This window comes from Lepidochelys olivacea (genome assembly GCF_965140295.1).
Source record: "Lepidochelys olivacea isolate rLepOli2 genome assembly, chromosome: 1".
Taxonomy (NCBI): domain Eukaryota; kingdom Metazoa; phylum Chordata; order Testudines; family Cheloniidae; genus Lepidochelys; species Lepidochelys olivacea.
Genome location: NC_140411.1, coordinates 187,542,049 through 187,557,714, shown reverse-complemented (window position 1 = coordinate 187,557,714; position 15,666 = coordinate 187,542,049). Strand labels below are relative to the sequence as shown.

At 46.5% G+C, this 15,666-nt stretch overlaps 1 protein-coding gene across 4 annotated transcripts in view; it reads left to right on the top strand.

Annotated features, from left to right (window-relative positions):
* BCL9 (BCL9 transcription coactivator) overlaps positions 1-15,666 on the top strand; it is a 74,859-nt gene that overhangs the window by 54,881 nt on the left and 4,312 nt on the right. For all 4 annotated transcript variants that reach the window (XM_084616711.1, XM_084616714.1, XM_084616713.1 and 1 more), the window contains exons 2-7: positions 2,738-2,820; positions 5,706-6,004; positions 9,693-10,009; positions 11,129-11,318; positions 11,790-11,889; positions 12,336-14,574. In XM_084616711.1, the coding sequence (XP_084472837.1) occupies positions 5,952-6,004; positions 9,693-10,009; positions 11,129-11,318; positions 11,790-11,889; positions 12,336-14,574 (2,899 nt within the window). In that variant the 5' untranslated portion in view covers positions 2,738-2,820; positions 5,706-5,951. The remainder of the gene's footprint in view (positions 1-2,737; positions 2,821-5,705; positions 6,005-9,692; positions 10,010-11,128; positions 11,319-11,789; positions 11,890-12,335; positions 14,575-15,666) is intronic.

Sequence of the window (15,666 nt, the reverse complement as noted above, 5' to 3'; positions counted from 1 at the left end):
TGACAGTGTAACAAGCCCTGTGAAATGGGGGTGGGGGGGAATGGGGGAAGCAGTAGACGTGGTATATCTTGATTTTTAGTAAAGCTTTTGATACTGTCTTGCATGACCTGCTCATAAACAACCTAGGGAAATGCAACCTAGATGGGGCTACTATAAAGTGGGTGCAAAACTTTTCCCAAAACTGTTCCCAGAGAGTAGTTATCAGTGGTTCACAGTCATGCTGGAAGGGCATAATGAGTGGGGTTCCACAGGGATCAGTTCTGTTCAATATCTTCATCAATGGTTTAGATAATGGCATAGAAACTACACTTATAAAGTTTGCGGACGATACCAAGCTGGGAGGGGTTGCAAGTGCTTTGAAGGATAAGATTAAAATTCAGAATGATCTGGAGAAATGGTCTGAAGTAAATGGAATGAAATTCAATAAGGACAAATGCAAAGTACTCACATACAAAATGGGAAATGACTGCCTAGGAAGGAGTACTGCGGAAAGGGATCTGGGGGCCATAGTGGATCACAAGCTAAATATGACTCAACAATGTAACACTATTGCAAAAAAAGCAAACACCGTTATGGGATGTATTAGCAGGAGTGTTGTAAGCAAGACACAAGAAGTAATTCTTCCACTCTACCTTGTGTCTGTTAGGTTTCAACTGGAGTATTGAGTCCAGTTCTGGGTTCCACATTTCAGGAAAAATGTGGACAAATTGGAGAAAGTCCAAAGAGCAAAAAAATAATGAAAGGTCTAAAAAACATGGCCTATGAGGGAAGATTGAAAAAAAATTGGGTTTGTTTAATCCGGAAAAGAGAAGACTGAGAGGGGGACCTAACAGTTTTCAAGTACATAAAAGGTGGTTACAAGGAAGAGGGAGAAGAAATTGTTCTCCTTAACCTCTGAGGATAGGACATTGCAGCAAGGGAGGTTTAGGTTGGACATTAGGAAAAACTTCCTGTCAGGGTGGTTAAGCACTGGAATAAATTGCCTAGGGAGGTTGTGGAATCTCCATCATTGGAGATTTTTAAGAGCAGGTTAGACAAACACCTGTCAGGAATGAATGCTCTAGGTAATACTTAGTCATGCCATGAGTGTAGGGGACTGGACTAGATGACTTCTCAAGGTCCCTTCTAGTTCTATGATTCCTGTCTCTTTACTCATGCGAAAAGGTAAATTTGGGCTGTACTGGACAGCTGCTTAGAGCTAGGTTAGGTAGAGAGGTGTCGCTGTATTGGCACTGGCTTGGCCTGCGGGGGATTATAACTGTTGGTGTTGAAGGGATGTTGGTGTTGCTATGGCTAGGTTTTTGCTGGATTAAATGGTTTATGGCGGCAGTTGTCTTGTCAGATGCTGTTTATATGTGTGATTTATAGGGACAGTCTATCATGTTGATGGTCTCATTGTTTGATTGGGTGGAGGATGCAACTCTGTTATTTAGGACTGGCTGACTAGAATGGTGGCTTCATTGGTCTAGATATTGCTACACTGTTTAGGTCAAATTGGAACAGATGATACTTGGAGACAGAGGGAAGGGACTATAGAAGTACAAATTTTTACCACTCTTAATGAATTTAACCTCAAGTCACAACCCATGTTCCCTGTTTCACAGATGGGCTAACTGAGTTACTTCAGGTCGGACGGGAAGTCCGTGGTAGAGCTGGGAATAAAAACCAAGTCTCTTGATTCCCAATTGTGCTTTAACCACAATGCCATCCTTCCTGTGTAAATAGTAAAAGGCACATTGTGTCTTCAAACTGAACTTAGTAGAGTCGTGTATCTTGGTCAGAATGGATAGAGTGGGTAGAAGAAATAAGTCTGTAACAGGAGTTCTCTGTTTTTTCTGCCGTGACACAGAATTTACCATAGAATCCAATGACTTGCTGTAGAATTGTGCTCTGGAATCTTAAGTTTTCATTTTATAAAGTAAAACTTGCTAGATGATGTGGTTGAAGATGGTTCCTTATGTGAACTGAACATTAACTGATGTGATATATTTCTCAGTAGGGAGAGTGGAACTGATCAGTTCAGCAATGACCTCTTTGGCTATATGAGGAATAACTGGCAGCATCTGATGCTCAAAGATACCACCAAAAATGCAGCATGCCATGCTTTCAAATGGATAAGCCTCCACATGTAGACTGGTGTCTTACAGTGGAATGGTGGCCAGTGGAACATTAGATGAAGCTGCCTTACTGTCTCCTATTCTGACGCTGGCCTGATACTTCTCCTGACTGATCAAAGAGAGCACCCAGTTTTACCAGGCTATTGCATTTTCAGTCACATGTGGGCCGGCAGGCAGGCTGTCTGGCCTTGGTGGCAGGTATAATTGTGAAGAGCAGGGGTTGGCACAGGTAGCTGGGCTCGTGGAGTGAGGGGAAGGCAAACCCTTGAGCACTTAGGTGGATAAGGAAGTTGGGAGGATGCTTGTGTGGGCACTGTGCCAGTTCTTGGGAGTACAGACGGGCTCATGGGAATCAATCTAGCTGAACTGGGGGTGTGCCAAAGCAGGTCTAAGCTGTCCCTTGCTGCATTTGTTTATAACAAACATACTTGAACCAGTTAAACCTTACTGTGGCTCTCTCCCTGTAAAGGCTTTCTTAGCACTAACAAATCTTGCTGAGGTGAGCTGAAGCTTTCTTGTCAGCTGTTCAGAGAAAGCTTTGGTCTCCTTTCTGTGGCCTGGGAGGGGTCCAAAGGCTTGGGTATACTGTGATGGAGCTCTTCCTTTTTCTTCTTTTTCAGATAATCTTTCCTTGTGTGAGAAGGAGTCCTGAACTCATCACCTCTACGATGAGCACTGCAGTGTCGTGACACCAGAGGTCTTGGTGAGTTGCCTACAGGGAAGATGCTGGGTCCTATAAGATTTACAGAAACGTTGACCCCTCTGCATGGGTCTCTCGAACACTTTGCTGAAACATTTTTAAAACGTGGTTTAATTACCCACAATGGTGCCAGTCTCTGACACGAGAACAAGAATTGTTCTGCAGGTAGATGAATGGTTCTGCAAGGAAGAGCGACTCCAGCTATGTGGACTGGAGTCCATTTTCCCTGAAACTTAAATGAGAGCAAGGGAAGAGCATATCCAAGTTTAGCACAAGTGAAGAGGACTTTTAGCTTATTGGACACCGAACTCCCACAAATAAAAATTGTGATGCTTTCTATTTTGAGTCTCACAGTATTGTACAGTTCCACTGCACAGAAGGGGAAAGCAAAGGGGGAAAAATACAAGTTGACAGTCATTTTGTCATCAACAAGTAAAATGCAATACTTAGAAAAATCGAAAATTCTGTTAATATTTACCCCCTCCATTCAAATCTCTTCTTATAATTCACTCCTGCAAAGCTTGTCAGTGCTAATCCATTGAAAGATAGTGTGCGTCTTGTGTATTATATATAAAGACCACGTTAGAGGAACAATATCCAGGTTGCCAAATAAAGCAGTCGAAGTTAGGAAGTGTTGCATTTATGGTTGCCCGTTCAATCTTAATTCTGCTGCCTTTTGTGTCTGTCATGTGCACTGAATGATACAGGGGTCCTCTGGAAAAAATAGTGTGTGCTCATATAATGTATCGTAGTGCAAACACACACGGGTAGAATTAAGGCATTATTCATGAGTGAAAAACATTATAATGGAAACAACTACATAAATAACAAGAAATCCACAACACAGACTTCAATATCCTGCTTTTTGCAGCAAATTGTGCTCACTGTTATGCCATTACTCTTCCCTCCCCTGCCATGATGTGTGGGCTTTTGGTCTAACTTCAGTTTTAAGAGAGGGATCATGAGTAAAATTTTCAAATGTGCCCCAATCCCACTGACTTTCAATATGACAGGCTCCTAAGTCTTTTTTGAAAATGGAACTGAGACACTTCTGAAAATTTGAAGTCCTTTTTTCAAGAGGGACTTAGGAGCCCAAGACACAGTGAGAGTCAGTGGGATTTAGACACTTCTGAAAATTAACTCTTCATGTATGCCTGTAAAGCACCATGCACACCAATGGCATGATAGAAATAACAGTAACACTACATTGCTCTCAAAACCAATGAGATGCTCTGCTTTTGGCTCTAGAGATGCATATGGTCCCTGTGGAGTCTATGGACCTGATCAGAACTCCTCTTGCTCTGCCCAATATTATCAGGCAGAACAAATGAAGCTCTTAATGCAGGAATGTTTCCTGCATTTGTGGACTTTAGCAGGGCAGCAAAGACAGGAATATTGAGCAAACTTACTGGGGTCACCAGGATCCCTCTTTGTGTCTCCAGGCAGCAGGAGAAGCTATGGAAGGGAGAATATCTGGAGTTCTCGAGATCCACAAAATCATTACATTGTGATGTCCTGACACTGTGGATTGATGTTGCATCAAAGTGTACTGGTGTAATATCATGAGACAAGTGTGACGATGTGCCAAGATTACTTTGAGGAGCTGGAGGGCCACAAAGCTCCATACCAATGTCTTACTAGCCAGTCTTTCCTGGCAGCAATGTGATCATATGGTGGCAGGTATTTCTTAATCATCCAGTAGCAACGCATCAGTGAACCAATTTGTGTCCTCTTAATACCCTTAAAACACTAGTTCCTTCATAATAGGCAAGACCCTGCCAGCCTGATTAAATCTTACTTTGTTTCTATTGATTCATACAAGAAACTGCTTCTTCAGTGCTGAGAAGGAATACTGGGAATATTCATATTTGAATAACTTTTAACTAGCAATATTTAATACATTAACAATAAATCTTGTTTATATTCTGAATTATGTGGATTTACATCTGAGTAGGTGAGATGAACAGAAGATCTGTTAAAATATAAACAAGACAGAAAATTGGGCTAAAGAATTTTGGAACAAAGGACACAAGAAACGTAAAAGTCCAATATTTTCCTCCTCCAACAACGTAGAAGAAACAGTGTTATGCTGTTCTGTACGGCCAGCATTGTGCATGTTGCCTCTCTTCAGAAACAAGCTGAAAAGTGCTCAGTTAAATTAAAAAATGTTTTTAAATAGCTTGTATGATGTTGCTGAGAAAATTTGGATGGGCAGTTCTCTAATGATCTATCAACCTTTCAGTTAGAAACAGTAATTGACCACAAGTTCTCCTTTGTGTGCTATGCTTCATGGCATAAGCTGGTTGCTTACAGGTGGTCAGGAAGGCATTTTCTGTTCTCTCTCTCTCTCCCTCTCTCTCTCCCTCCTGTGCACCTTCCACCACACAGCATTGCGCAAATGGCTAATTGTTAGGGGTGGGGGGCGGGCGGGGGGATTTACCTTCCTCTGAGAAATCTGGTAATGGCCATTCATAGTGGGAATTCTTGATAATCAGGACTAGCAGTCTGATCTGTCTAGTTCTATGTTCCTAGTGATTTTGGTGTGGTGTATGCTTAAATAAGTCGTATGAATTCTTCCATGACTTGGATCAAAGTGTCTGGGTAAGAAGAGCTTCCCTACCTCTTTCTTCCCTGCTCTTTTGAATCCAGCATAACTCGTTTTGGGTGAAGGAAGGACTGGCTTTACCACTTGTGAGTTCTTAATACCTGCCCAGAGCTTCCTCTTAGCTGTACATTCCAACTATCTTCCAGCCAGCTGAAAATGCCAGTCCCTCACCCTCTTAGTGAAGGGGAAAGGATTGCCATCCATGGGTCTGTTTCAGGTAATTCCAGGGTTTGGAATGTATTTTACCTGTTTCCTGTTCTTTCTTTGGGGCGGTTTGGCACAGTGTGCCCTGGAGATGCGAGACTTCCCCTCAGCAGCAGGAGGCACACATTCAGAGAATGCTGGAGCTGCAGGAGGGAAGGGCCCAGTGCAACGACAGAGAGAGACAAAGAGAAAAAAGACAAGCAGACGGACAGCGGTGAGAGAAGCGTGCGGCAGAAAGTGCTTCAAAGCTGCCAGCAGCAGCAGGCCCCCTAGAGGAACTTGACAAGAGCCCAACTGTGTGTGTGTGAGCTCAGGATTTCTGTCAATGCATTCCAGTAACCCCAAAGTGAGGAACTCCCCATCAGGAAACACACAGAGGTGAGAAACTTCAGTGAACTGTTCTGGGCAGGGAGGGGGAGGTGTCCCTGCTCTACTGCAGTGTTATCCAAGGCCTGGGTCAAGCACTGGTGCTCTTTGTGCTTGCACTCCCACACAAAGTTCTCCCTGTGCGGCTGGCAGGAGCAGCATGGAACTGATTACCATTGCACAAGCCTTGTCCATGTCATTCATCTGCCTGTGCCAGACTTCATAGAATATTAGGGTTGGAAGAGACCTCAGGAGGTCATCTAGTCCAATCCCCTGCTCAAAGCAAGACCAACACCAACTAAATCATCCCAGCCAGGACTTTATCAAGCCGGGCCTTAAAAACCTCTAAGGGTGGAGATTCCACCACCTCCCTAAGTAACCCATTCCAGTGCTTCACCACCCTCCTAGTGACATAGTGTTTCCTAATATCCAACCTAGACCGCCCCCACTGCAACTTGAGACCATTGGTTCTTGTTTTGTCATCTGCCACCACTGAGAACAGCCGAGCTCCATCCTCTTTGGAACTCCCTTTCAGGTAGTTGAAGGCTGCTATCAAATCCCCCGTCACTCTTCTCTTCTGCAGACTAAATAACCCCAATTCACTCAGCCTCTCCTCATAAGTCATGTGCCCCAGCCCCCTAATAATTTTTGTTGCCTAGACTCTCTCCAGTTTGTCCACACCCCTTCTCTAGCAGGGGGACCAAAACTGGATTCAGTACTCCAGGTGTGGCCTCACCAGTGCCAAATAGAGGGGAATAATCACTTCCCTTGATCTGCTGGCAATGCTCCTGCTAATACAGCCCAATAATGCCATTGGCCTTCTTGGCAACAAGAGCATACTGCTGACTTATATCCAGCTTCTCGTCCACTGTAATCCCCAGGTCCTTTTCTGTAGAATTGCTGCTTAGCCAGTCGGTCCCCAGCCTCTACCAGTGCATGGGATTCCTCCGTTCTAAGTGCGGGACTCTGCACTTGTCCTTTTTGAACCTCATCAGATTTCTTTTGGCTCAATCCTCCAATTTGTCTCTGTCCCTCTGTATCCTGTCCCTATCCTCCAGCATGTCTACCTCTCCCCCCAGTTTAGTGTAATCTGTGAACTTGCTGAGGGTGCAGTTCATCCCATCATCCAGATCATTAATAAAGATGTTGAACAAAACCGGCCCAGGACCAAACCCTATGTCACTCCACTTAATACCGGCTGCCAACTAGACATAGAGCCCGACAATCTAACCAGCTTTCTATCTACCTTATAGTCCATTCATCCAATCCATACTACTTTAACTTGCTGGCAAGAATACTGTGGGAGACCGTATCAAAAGCTTTGCTAAAGTCAAGATATATCCTGTCCACCGCTTTCCCCATATCCACAGAGCCAGTTATCCCTTCATAGAAGGGAATCGGATTGGTCAGGCATGACTTGCCCTTGGTGAATCCATGTTGACTGTTCCTGATCACCTTCCTCTCCTTCAAGTGTTTCAAAATGGATTCCTTAAGGACCTGCTCCATTATTTTGCCAGGGACTGAAGTGAGGCTGACTGGTCTGTAGTTCCCTGTGTTCTCTTTCTTCCCTTTTTTAAAATATGGATACTATATTTGCCTTTTTCCAATCGTCCAGGACCTCCCCCAATCGCCACGAATTTTCAGAGATAATGGCCAATGGCTCTGCAATCACATCAGCCAACTCCCTCAGCACCCTTGGATGCATTAGATCTGGACCCATGGACTTGTGCATGTCCAGTTTTTCTAAATAGTCCTTAACCTGTTCTTTCACCAATGAGGGTTGTTCACCTCCTCCCCATACTGTGTTGCCTAGTGCAGCAGTCTCGGAGCTGACCTTGTCTGTGAAGACGGAGGCAAAAAAAACACCAAGTACTTCAGCTTTTTCCACATCATCTGTCACTAGGTTGCCTCCCCCATTCAGTAAGGGTCCCACACTTTCCCTGACCACCACCTTGTTGCTAACATACGTGGAGAAACCCTTCTTGTTACCCTTCACATCCCTTGCTAGCTGCAACTCCAATTGTGCCGTGGCCTTCCTGATTACACCCCTGCATACTCTAGCAATATTTTTATACTCTTCCCTAGTCATCTGTCCAAATTTCCACTTCTTGTAAGCTTCCTTTTTTAGTTTAAGCTCACTGACAATTTCACTGTTAAGCCAGGCTGGTTGCCTGCCATATTTGCTATTCTTTCTGCACATTGGTATGGTTTGTTCCTGCTCTCTCAATAAAGCTTCTTTAAAATACAGCCAGCTCTCCTGGACTCCTTGCCCCCTCATATTAGCCTCCCAGGGGATCCTGCCCATCAGTTCCCTAAGGGAGTCTAAGTCTGCTTTTCTGAAGTTCAGGGTCCGTATTTTGCTAATCTCCTTTCTTCCTTTTGTCAGGATCCTGAACTCAGCCATCTCATGGTCACTGCTACCTGGGTTGCCTCCCATTTCTACTTCTCCTACCAATTCTTCCCTGTTTATAAGCAGCAGGTCAAGAGGAGCACAGCCCCTAGTTGGTTCCTCTAGCACTTGTACCAGGAAGTTGTCCACCAACACACTCCAAAAACTTCCTGGATTGTCATTACTGTATTGCTCTCCCAGCAGATATCAGGGTGATTAAAGTCCCCCATTAGAACAATCATTCTCCATTGACTTGGAAGAGGAGAAGTTTGGAGGAAAAGCAATGCACTGGATGTATCATGTGCTTGACAGCACACCTAGGTTTGATCCTGCACCCTTGGGGTCAGCAAGAGCTGATAGTAACTTGGAGGGAGTGCTTCTGAGTCAGCTGTCTGACCAACTGAAGGAGCAACATGGACAGGCTCCATAGTGAGGCTTGCTACAGTGCACTGCCTTTTGGGCTGGGGGTGAGGGATAAAATGAGCTCCCAGCAGATCCATGCAGAAGAAAGGAGGAGGGATGACAGTGACTAGACTAAAGGGAGGAAGGAAGACTGTAATTGAGTGGAATCTAAGGAGACAAAATAGTTTTAGGATGTAGTTTGTGTAATGGGTCAGTGGGTGGGAAAAGACTGTTTTTGAGTTTCTTTTGGTAAACTCTAATGCAGTCTCCTTTACCCCATTTTGCAGGAGTGTGTGTGGAGATAGTATCCTCCTCTTTCCCCATTCAAAGGCAACTTATAGCTGGTTTAATTGTTTTCATGGTCAGAGGTTTGTATTTTCCTGGCGAGTTTCCCTGATCTGTGATGAGTGCTGCAATAATGCTGGGTTTTCCTTATGCTCTCTTGGGCTGGCTTGTGGTGGGTTTCTCTGCTCTGTGATCACAGCTGTACTGTGTCATTTGGGTCTGGATGGGTAGTGTGGTGAACTTTGTGGTGCCCTGTTTGTTTACTTTGAGCTGGTCTTGGTGTGAGATGCTTTTCTGTGTACATAGAAACCGTTGTCTTTATTGACAGAAGCCCCAGAGGTAGCTCCTCATGTGACTGAGCAGTTCCTGGGATCTGGCAGGCCTGCTGCTTGTTCTTGTGCCTCCTTGAGCACTGTGATCCCATATTGGATAATAACCCTTTCTAGGCATGTTTGAAAAAGCAGCTGGATGAAACCAAGCATGTAGGCATTTCTTACTCGGCAGTAACTGCCTTGCTCGGTAAAGGTGGCATCAGCAGTGGTTGCTGCTGCTGCTTCTCTCTAGTCCATTCCCACCAGAGTGAATCGACAGTCTAATCTCTATTTTTAATTCTCTTTTTTTCAGTAGCCCCAAATCAAAGCAGGAGGTGATGGTCCGTCCCCCCACAGTGATGTCCCCGTCTGGCAACCCCCAGCTGGATTCCAAATTTTCCAACCCGGGTAAACAGGGGGGCTCAACCAGCCAATCCCAGCCCTCTCCCTGTGACCCCAAGAGTGGAGGTCACCCCCCCAAAGTGCTCCCTGGCCCAGGTGGGAGCATGGGGTTGAAGAATGGGGCTGGAAATGGTGCCAAGGGGAAGGGAAAGAGAGAGAGGAGCATTTCAGTGGATTCCTTCGAACAGAGAGATGCTGGGACTCCCAGTGACGATTCGGAAATCAAAGGTAAGTGCAAAGTATTGGTGTGAGATGATCATTTGGCTTGGGGGTGTTAGCAAAAGCATGTCTGCCTGAGGTGGTGACTGTGTTCAGTTGAAGTACAGCCCTGATTAGGATTGGAAAGTTGTTTCATGCTAACACATGCTAAACTCCCCAAGAAGTTTTGGGAAAATAAATAAAAGCTGTTAGTCTCCTTCCACCCCACTCTGTCCTTTGGCCTCCCAGGAGCTTCTGTGTTTGAATCGGAGTATCAAAGCCAGCATGCAAGCCAGTTTTGTGAATACAGACAAGTAAGGTGTATTGGGTGATGATAATCACTTACACCTCTGTGACTGGTAGGAACACAGGACTGGGAGTCAAGACTTCAGGAGTCTGTTCTGGCTCTGCCACTGATTCATTGTGAGACCTTGGACGTGTCCTTTACCCCACTCTTTAATTTCCTAACCTGTGAAATTAGGTGCAGTATAAATAGCTGCTACTTGTGTTTCTCAGTTGTGATATTTGATTAATTGCTCTGAGATCGCCACATGAAAGGTGGCGCAGAAGTGCAAAGAATTATTACTGCCTTGTGATATTAGGTCTTCCAGAGTTTGCATTTGATAGACGCCTTGACAGAGTGGCAACAAGAGAGCTTTGGCTGTAAAAGACCTAGGTCCAGTTTGAGTTCGTTTCCAACTGGTGTGATTAGAAGCTGTGTGGTCAGTCTGACAGTATAGCAGACTAGGGTTCAGGTGGCATGAGTAAGGAGAGAAAGGTCTCATATAAAACTTCCCCCACTTTACAAGAACTTCAAATGCTTATCTGCTTGTGTGTGTGTGTCTCATATATGCTGTTTGACCTAGTCATTTGTGAATGCTAGGAAACTAGCTAGAGCTGAGACAGTATGAATTTCCTCTCAGTGGTGCCTGCAGAGTTTTTTGGAGTGTGAGGGGGAATCATGGTGTAACAGGACAGCTTCCTTAGTACTAACTGGGAGAGGAGTCTGAGCCTTCTTTATGGGAACGTTGGGTATCGTGATGCCAACTGAGAGTCAAGGGTGAGAGAAGTATCAAACTTCCTCACAGCTTCAACACTGGTGAGACCTTCCCTCCCCCCTCCTCCCCCCGACCCCTTCTTCCTTTCCAGACTGCAACTCTGCCGACCATATGAAGACCCAGGATTCCCAGCATACGCAACACTCCGTGACTCCTTCAACTGCTTCAGCCCCAAGGTCTTCCACACCCTCCCATGGCCTGACTGCCACTTCGGAGCCAGCTAGTGGACAAAAGACTCCATCCAAAGTGGTTTATGTCTTTTCTACTGAGATGGCCAATAAGTACGTAAATGTGTCCTTCATGTCTTTCCCTCCATTTGTGTTTTGCCTCATTACATTAAATTCAAAAGCATGTTTTCCTCCTTCAAATCCTTTGTGGGGTGGATAGCCATTTACAGATCATGGGGGAGCATTACTGACACGTAGCCGTGGATGAGGATTTTCAGTTTCTTCCACCTAGCCTTGTTTTTGGCAAATGTTGGCAGACAGCCTGTTTCATGAGCTACACAGTGGATGGTTTAGGGATGGGTTAAATGGTGACACGAACCCTAAATACTGATTAGCAAGATTCTGTAGATGGGAGGATTTTTCTTCTCCTTTGATTTCTCTTCTCCCAGACCTCTGGGGTCAAAAGACAGGTGGCTCAGACTTTTGCTTTCCTTTTCTCCCTGCCCCTAGTAGTTGGGAGAGAGGGGGATTTAAGAAAGATAATCATCCAACTGCAGCCTCACCAATGTCTGTCTGTCTTTACAGGGCTGCAGAAGCTGTGCTGAAGGGACAGGCAGAAACCATTGTGTCCTTTCATATCCAGAACATCTCAAACAGCAAGGCAGAGCGAAACACTCTACCCCTGGTAGGGAGCCTTTACTTGGTAGAAGGGGGAGATGGAGTGGTGTGCACATGCGTGGGGGAGGACGAGGGAGGGTGACTCCTTACGCTCTGAAAAGCATGTTCTTGGCTGGAGGGAGCACTGTGCAGAATTAAAGGATTTAGTGCTTCCAGAGTAGTTTTCCAACTTTATTATAATTGGGTGGAGTCGTTCTGGTGATATAGGAGAGAGGTGCAAACATCATCGTTTGGGTCTGTGGGTGACACATGAGTGAAATGAACATTTCATCTTTGTCCAAGACTCTAGTTTGCAAATTATATGTGAAAGGCATGAGTTCCTACAGAAAGTGTTCATAGCAGGTTTGTGTGACTAAGGTGGGGACGAGACAGTGCATCTTGATCTTTATCCCTCTCACTCTATTCACAGAGATGTAAAAAGAGCTGATTAAAATGTTCTGCTTTGTCTTTCAGAACACCCAGGTTTCTGCACTTCGAAATGAAACCAAGCCTCTGCCACAACCTCAGCCGCAGCCCCATGCTTCACAGGAACACAATCCTCCCCAGAATGCCAAAATACAGCCAACTCCACCTGTTTCGGCGCCAGCATCGAAATCTGCTGGCCCCCCGTGTCCCATGGATCAGGACAGTCCTGGAGTAGAGAGTAAAGTGATGTCTGTTGGCAGCCCTTCCAACTCCACCCCATTGCAGACGGAGGGATTTGGGCAGAGTTCAACCCCAAATAATCGAGCAGTCAGCCCAGTCTCCCAGGGGAGCAACAGTTCCAATGCAGACCCCAAAGGTCCCACCCAGCAGGTATCCGGTGGTGACCCATCCAGTTTAGGCGAGAACCCAGATGGACTGTCTCAGGAGCAGCTGGAACATCGAGAGCGCTCATTGCAAACTCTACGAGATATACAGCGCATGCTTTTCCCTGATGAGAAAGAATTCACTGGAGGGCAAAGTGGGGGGCCTCAGCAGAACTCTGGAGTTCTGGATGGTCCTCAAAAGAAACCTGAAGGGCCAATACAGGCCATGATGGCTCAGTCCCAAAGTTTAGGCAAAGGGCCAGGACCTCGGACAGATGGAGGGGCTCCATTTGGCCCTCAAGGACATAGAGACATGCCCTTCTCACCAGATGAAATGGTGCCACCGTCTTTGAACTCTCAATCTGGACCCATAGGACCAGACCACCTGGATCATATGACTCCTGAGCAAGTGGCCTGGCTGAAGCTACAGCAGGAGTTTTATGAGGAGAAGAGAAGGAAGCAAGAACAGGTTGTGGTGCAGCAGTGTTCCCTGCAGGACATGATGGTCCACCAACATGGGCCTCGAGGTGTGGTTCGAGGCCCCCCACCTCCCTATCAGATGACCCCTGGTGAGGGCTGGGGTCCTGGCGGTCCAGAGTCCTTTGCTGATGGCATGAATGTGTCTCATTCTCTACCCCCCAGAGGCATGGCCCCTCATCCCAATATGCCTGGGAGCCAGATGCGCCTGCCTGGATTTGCAGGAATGATGAATCCTGACATGGACAGCCCCAGTGTCCCAAACCCCACATCCAGACCTGGGCTTTCAGGAGTCAGTTGGCCAGAAGATGTGCCAAAAATCCCAGATGGCCGAAACTTCCCTCCAAGCCAGGGTGTCTTCAGTGGTCCTGGCCGAGGGGAGCGGTTCCCAAATCCCCAGGGCCTGCCAGAGGAGATCTTTCAACAGCAGTTGGCAGAGAAACAGTTGGGCCTGCCCCCTGGCTTGAGCATAGAAGGCATCAGGCCTGGCATAGAGATGAACCGGATGATTCCCTCCCAGAGACACATGGAGCCTGGGAATAACCCCATCTTCTCTCGCATGCCTGTTGAAGGGCCCCTGAGCCCCTCCAGGGGGGACTTCCCAAAAGGAATGCCACCTCAGATTGGCCCTGGTAGGGAGCTGGAGTTTGGGATGGGCCCTGGGAGCATGAAGGGGGACATAAGTCTGAACGTTAGCATGGGCTCCAACCCATCTATGATACCTCAGAAGATGAGGGAAGCTGGAGTGGGGCCAGAGGAGATGATGAAACTGCGTCCAGGTGTGTCAGAGATGCTCTCTTCTCAGCAGAAAATGGTGTCATTGCCATTTGGAGAGCATCCCCAACAGGAGTATGGCATGGGTCCCAGGCCTTTCCTTCCTGTGTCTCAGGGCCCAGGAGGTGGTCTCCGTAATCTCAGAGAGCAGATTGGGCCTGACCAAAGGACTAACAACCGGCTCAGCCACATGCCGCCACTACCTCTCAACACAACCAGTAACCCGAATAGCCTCAACACAGCTCCCCCTGTTCAGCGCAGCCTAGGACGCAAGCCCTTGGATATCTCTGTTGCAGCTAGTCAGGTGCATTCACCGGGCATCAACCCTTTGAAGTCTCCCACGATGCGGCAGGTCCAGTCTCCCATGCTGGGTTCTCCCTCGGGGAACCTTAAGTCTCCTCAGACTCCATCCCAGCTGGCAGGAATGCTTGCAGGGCCAACTGCTGCAGCAGCTGCTGCTTCCATTAAGTCTCCCCCTGTTTTGGGATCTGCTGCTGCCTCACCAGTCCACCTCAAGTCTCCTTCCCTCCCTGCACCTTCTCCTGGCTGGACTTCCTCTCCAAAGCCCCCGCTGCAGAGTCCTGGGATTCCCCCGAACCACAAAGCATCTCTCACCATGTCTTCCCCAGCCATGCTGGGGAATGTGGAATCAGGTCAGTGCTTCCTTTTCTATCCAAACGTAAATTCTTTGGTTCACATATGGTCATCTTGAAGTGTGACATGAGATGAGAGCTTAGAGGCTACGCAGTGTGCATTTGGGGTAGGGAGTGCAAAGAGGAGAGAGAACATGGAGTTTTTCCTGCCAGCTTGAAGCAGGTTGTGTCTAGGCTCAGAACTAAGTGAGTGGAACATGTGGGTGAGCTCCATAACAAATTGCCTCCTCTCATCTCCTCTTGCCCATGTGCACATGCTGAATACTGCCCTTGTCCCAGAGATGAGGATCAAGTATATTTGGATTGGTTGGGAGGAAAGAGAAGGGGAGGAGGAAGTCACTCTTTGCAGAAGAGCTTAGAACAGTTTGTTTGCCAGTCTGTTCTTATTGTAATATTGTAGCATTGGGGAGAAATGTTGCTGCTTAGATCATAAAGGTGCCTCAAAATAAACGGGTTTGTTAGGATAAAGGAGAAACAAAAGATACCTGTAGATAGATGTGTGCTGGCCATAGGAGCTACTGTTCACAATCTGTTCAGACACAGGTATAGTTTTACTTTACAAATTCTACTAGGAGGAGCTTTGTTGATACCAATTTGGATTTTGTCTATTTCATGTATAGTTAGAGGTAGCAGGTGGATTATCTACAGCTGCTCCTCAGAGATGTGCTGCAGGTCTGTGGGGTGGTGGTGGTATTGTTTTGTATTATCATAGCACCTGGGAGCCCCAGTCATGGCCTGGAATGCCTGGGGGAGGGACTACCAATGCCTAGCACAAAAGACCGTACAATCTAAGAACAGATCGTGTGAATCCAGAAACCTATCTGTTTGGCATTTCAGCAGCACCAGTCTCCTCTTTCATAGATTCAGAGCTTATATGTGACTGAGTCTGTTTCTGCTATAAGCTTCCAAATATGTAAATCCCTGGTGTGCAGCGTTTCCATGCAGAAGCAGCAGTGTGATGGAACCAGCTCTCAAGAGGTTTTCAGCCTGTGAAACCTCCTCCTTATTGCAGGAGTTAGTGAGGAGACTGTGAAAGATGCATGACTACATTGCCCTCTAGTGTTGCAGAATGATAACTGTATTGAAAGGGAC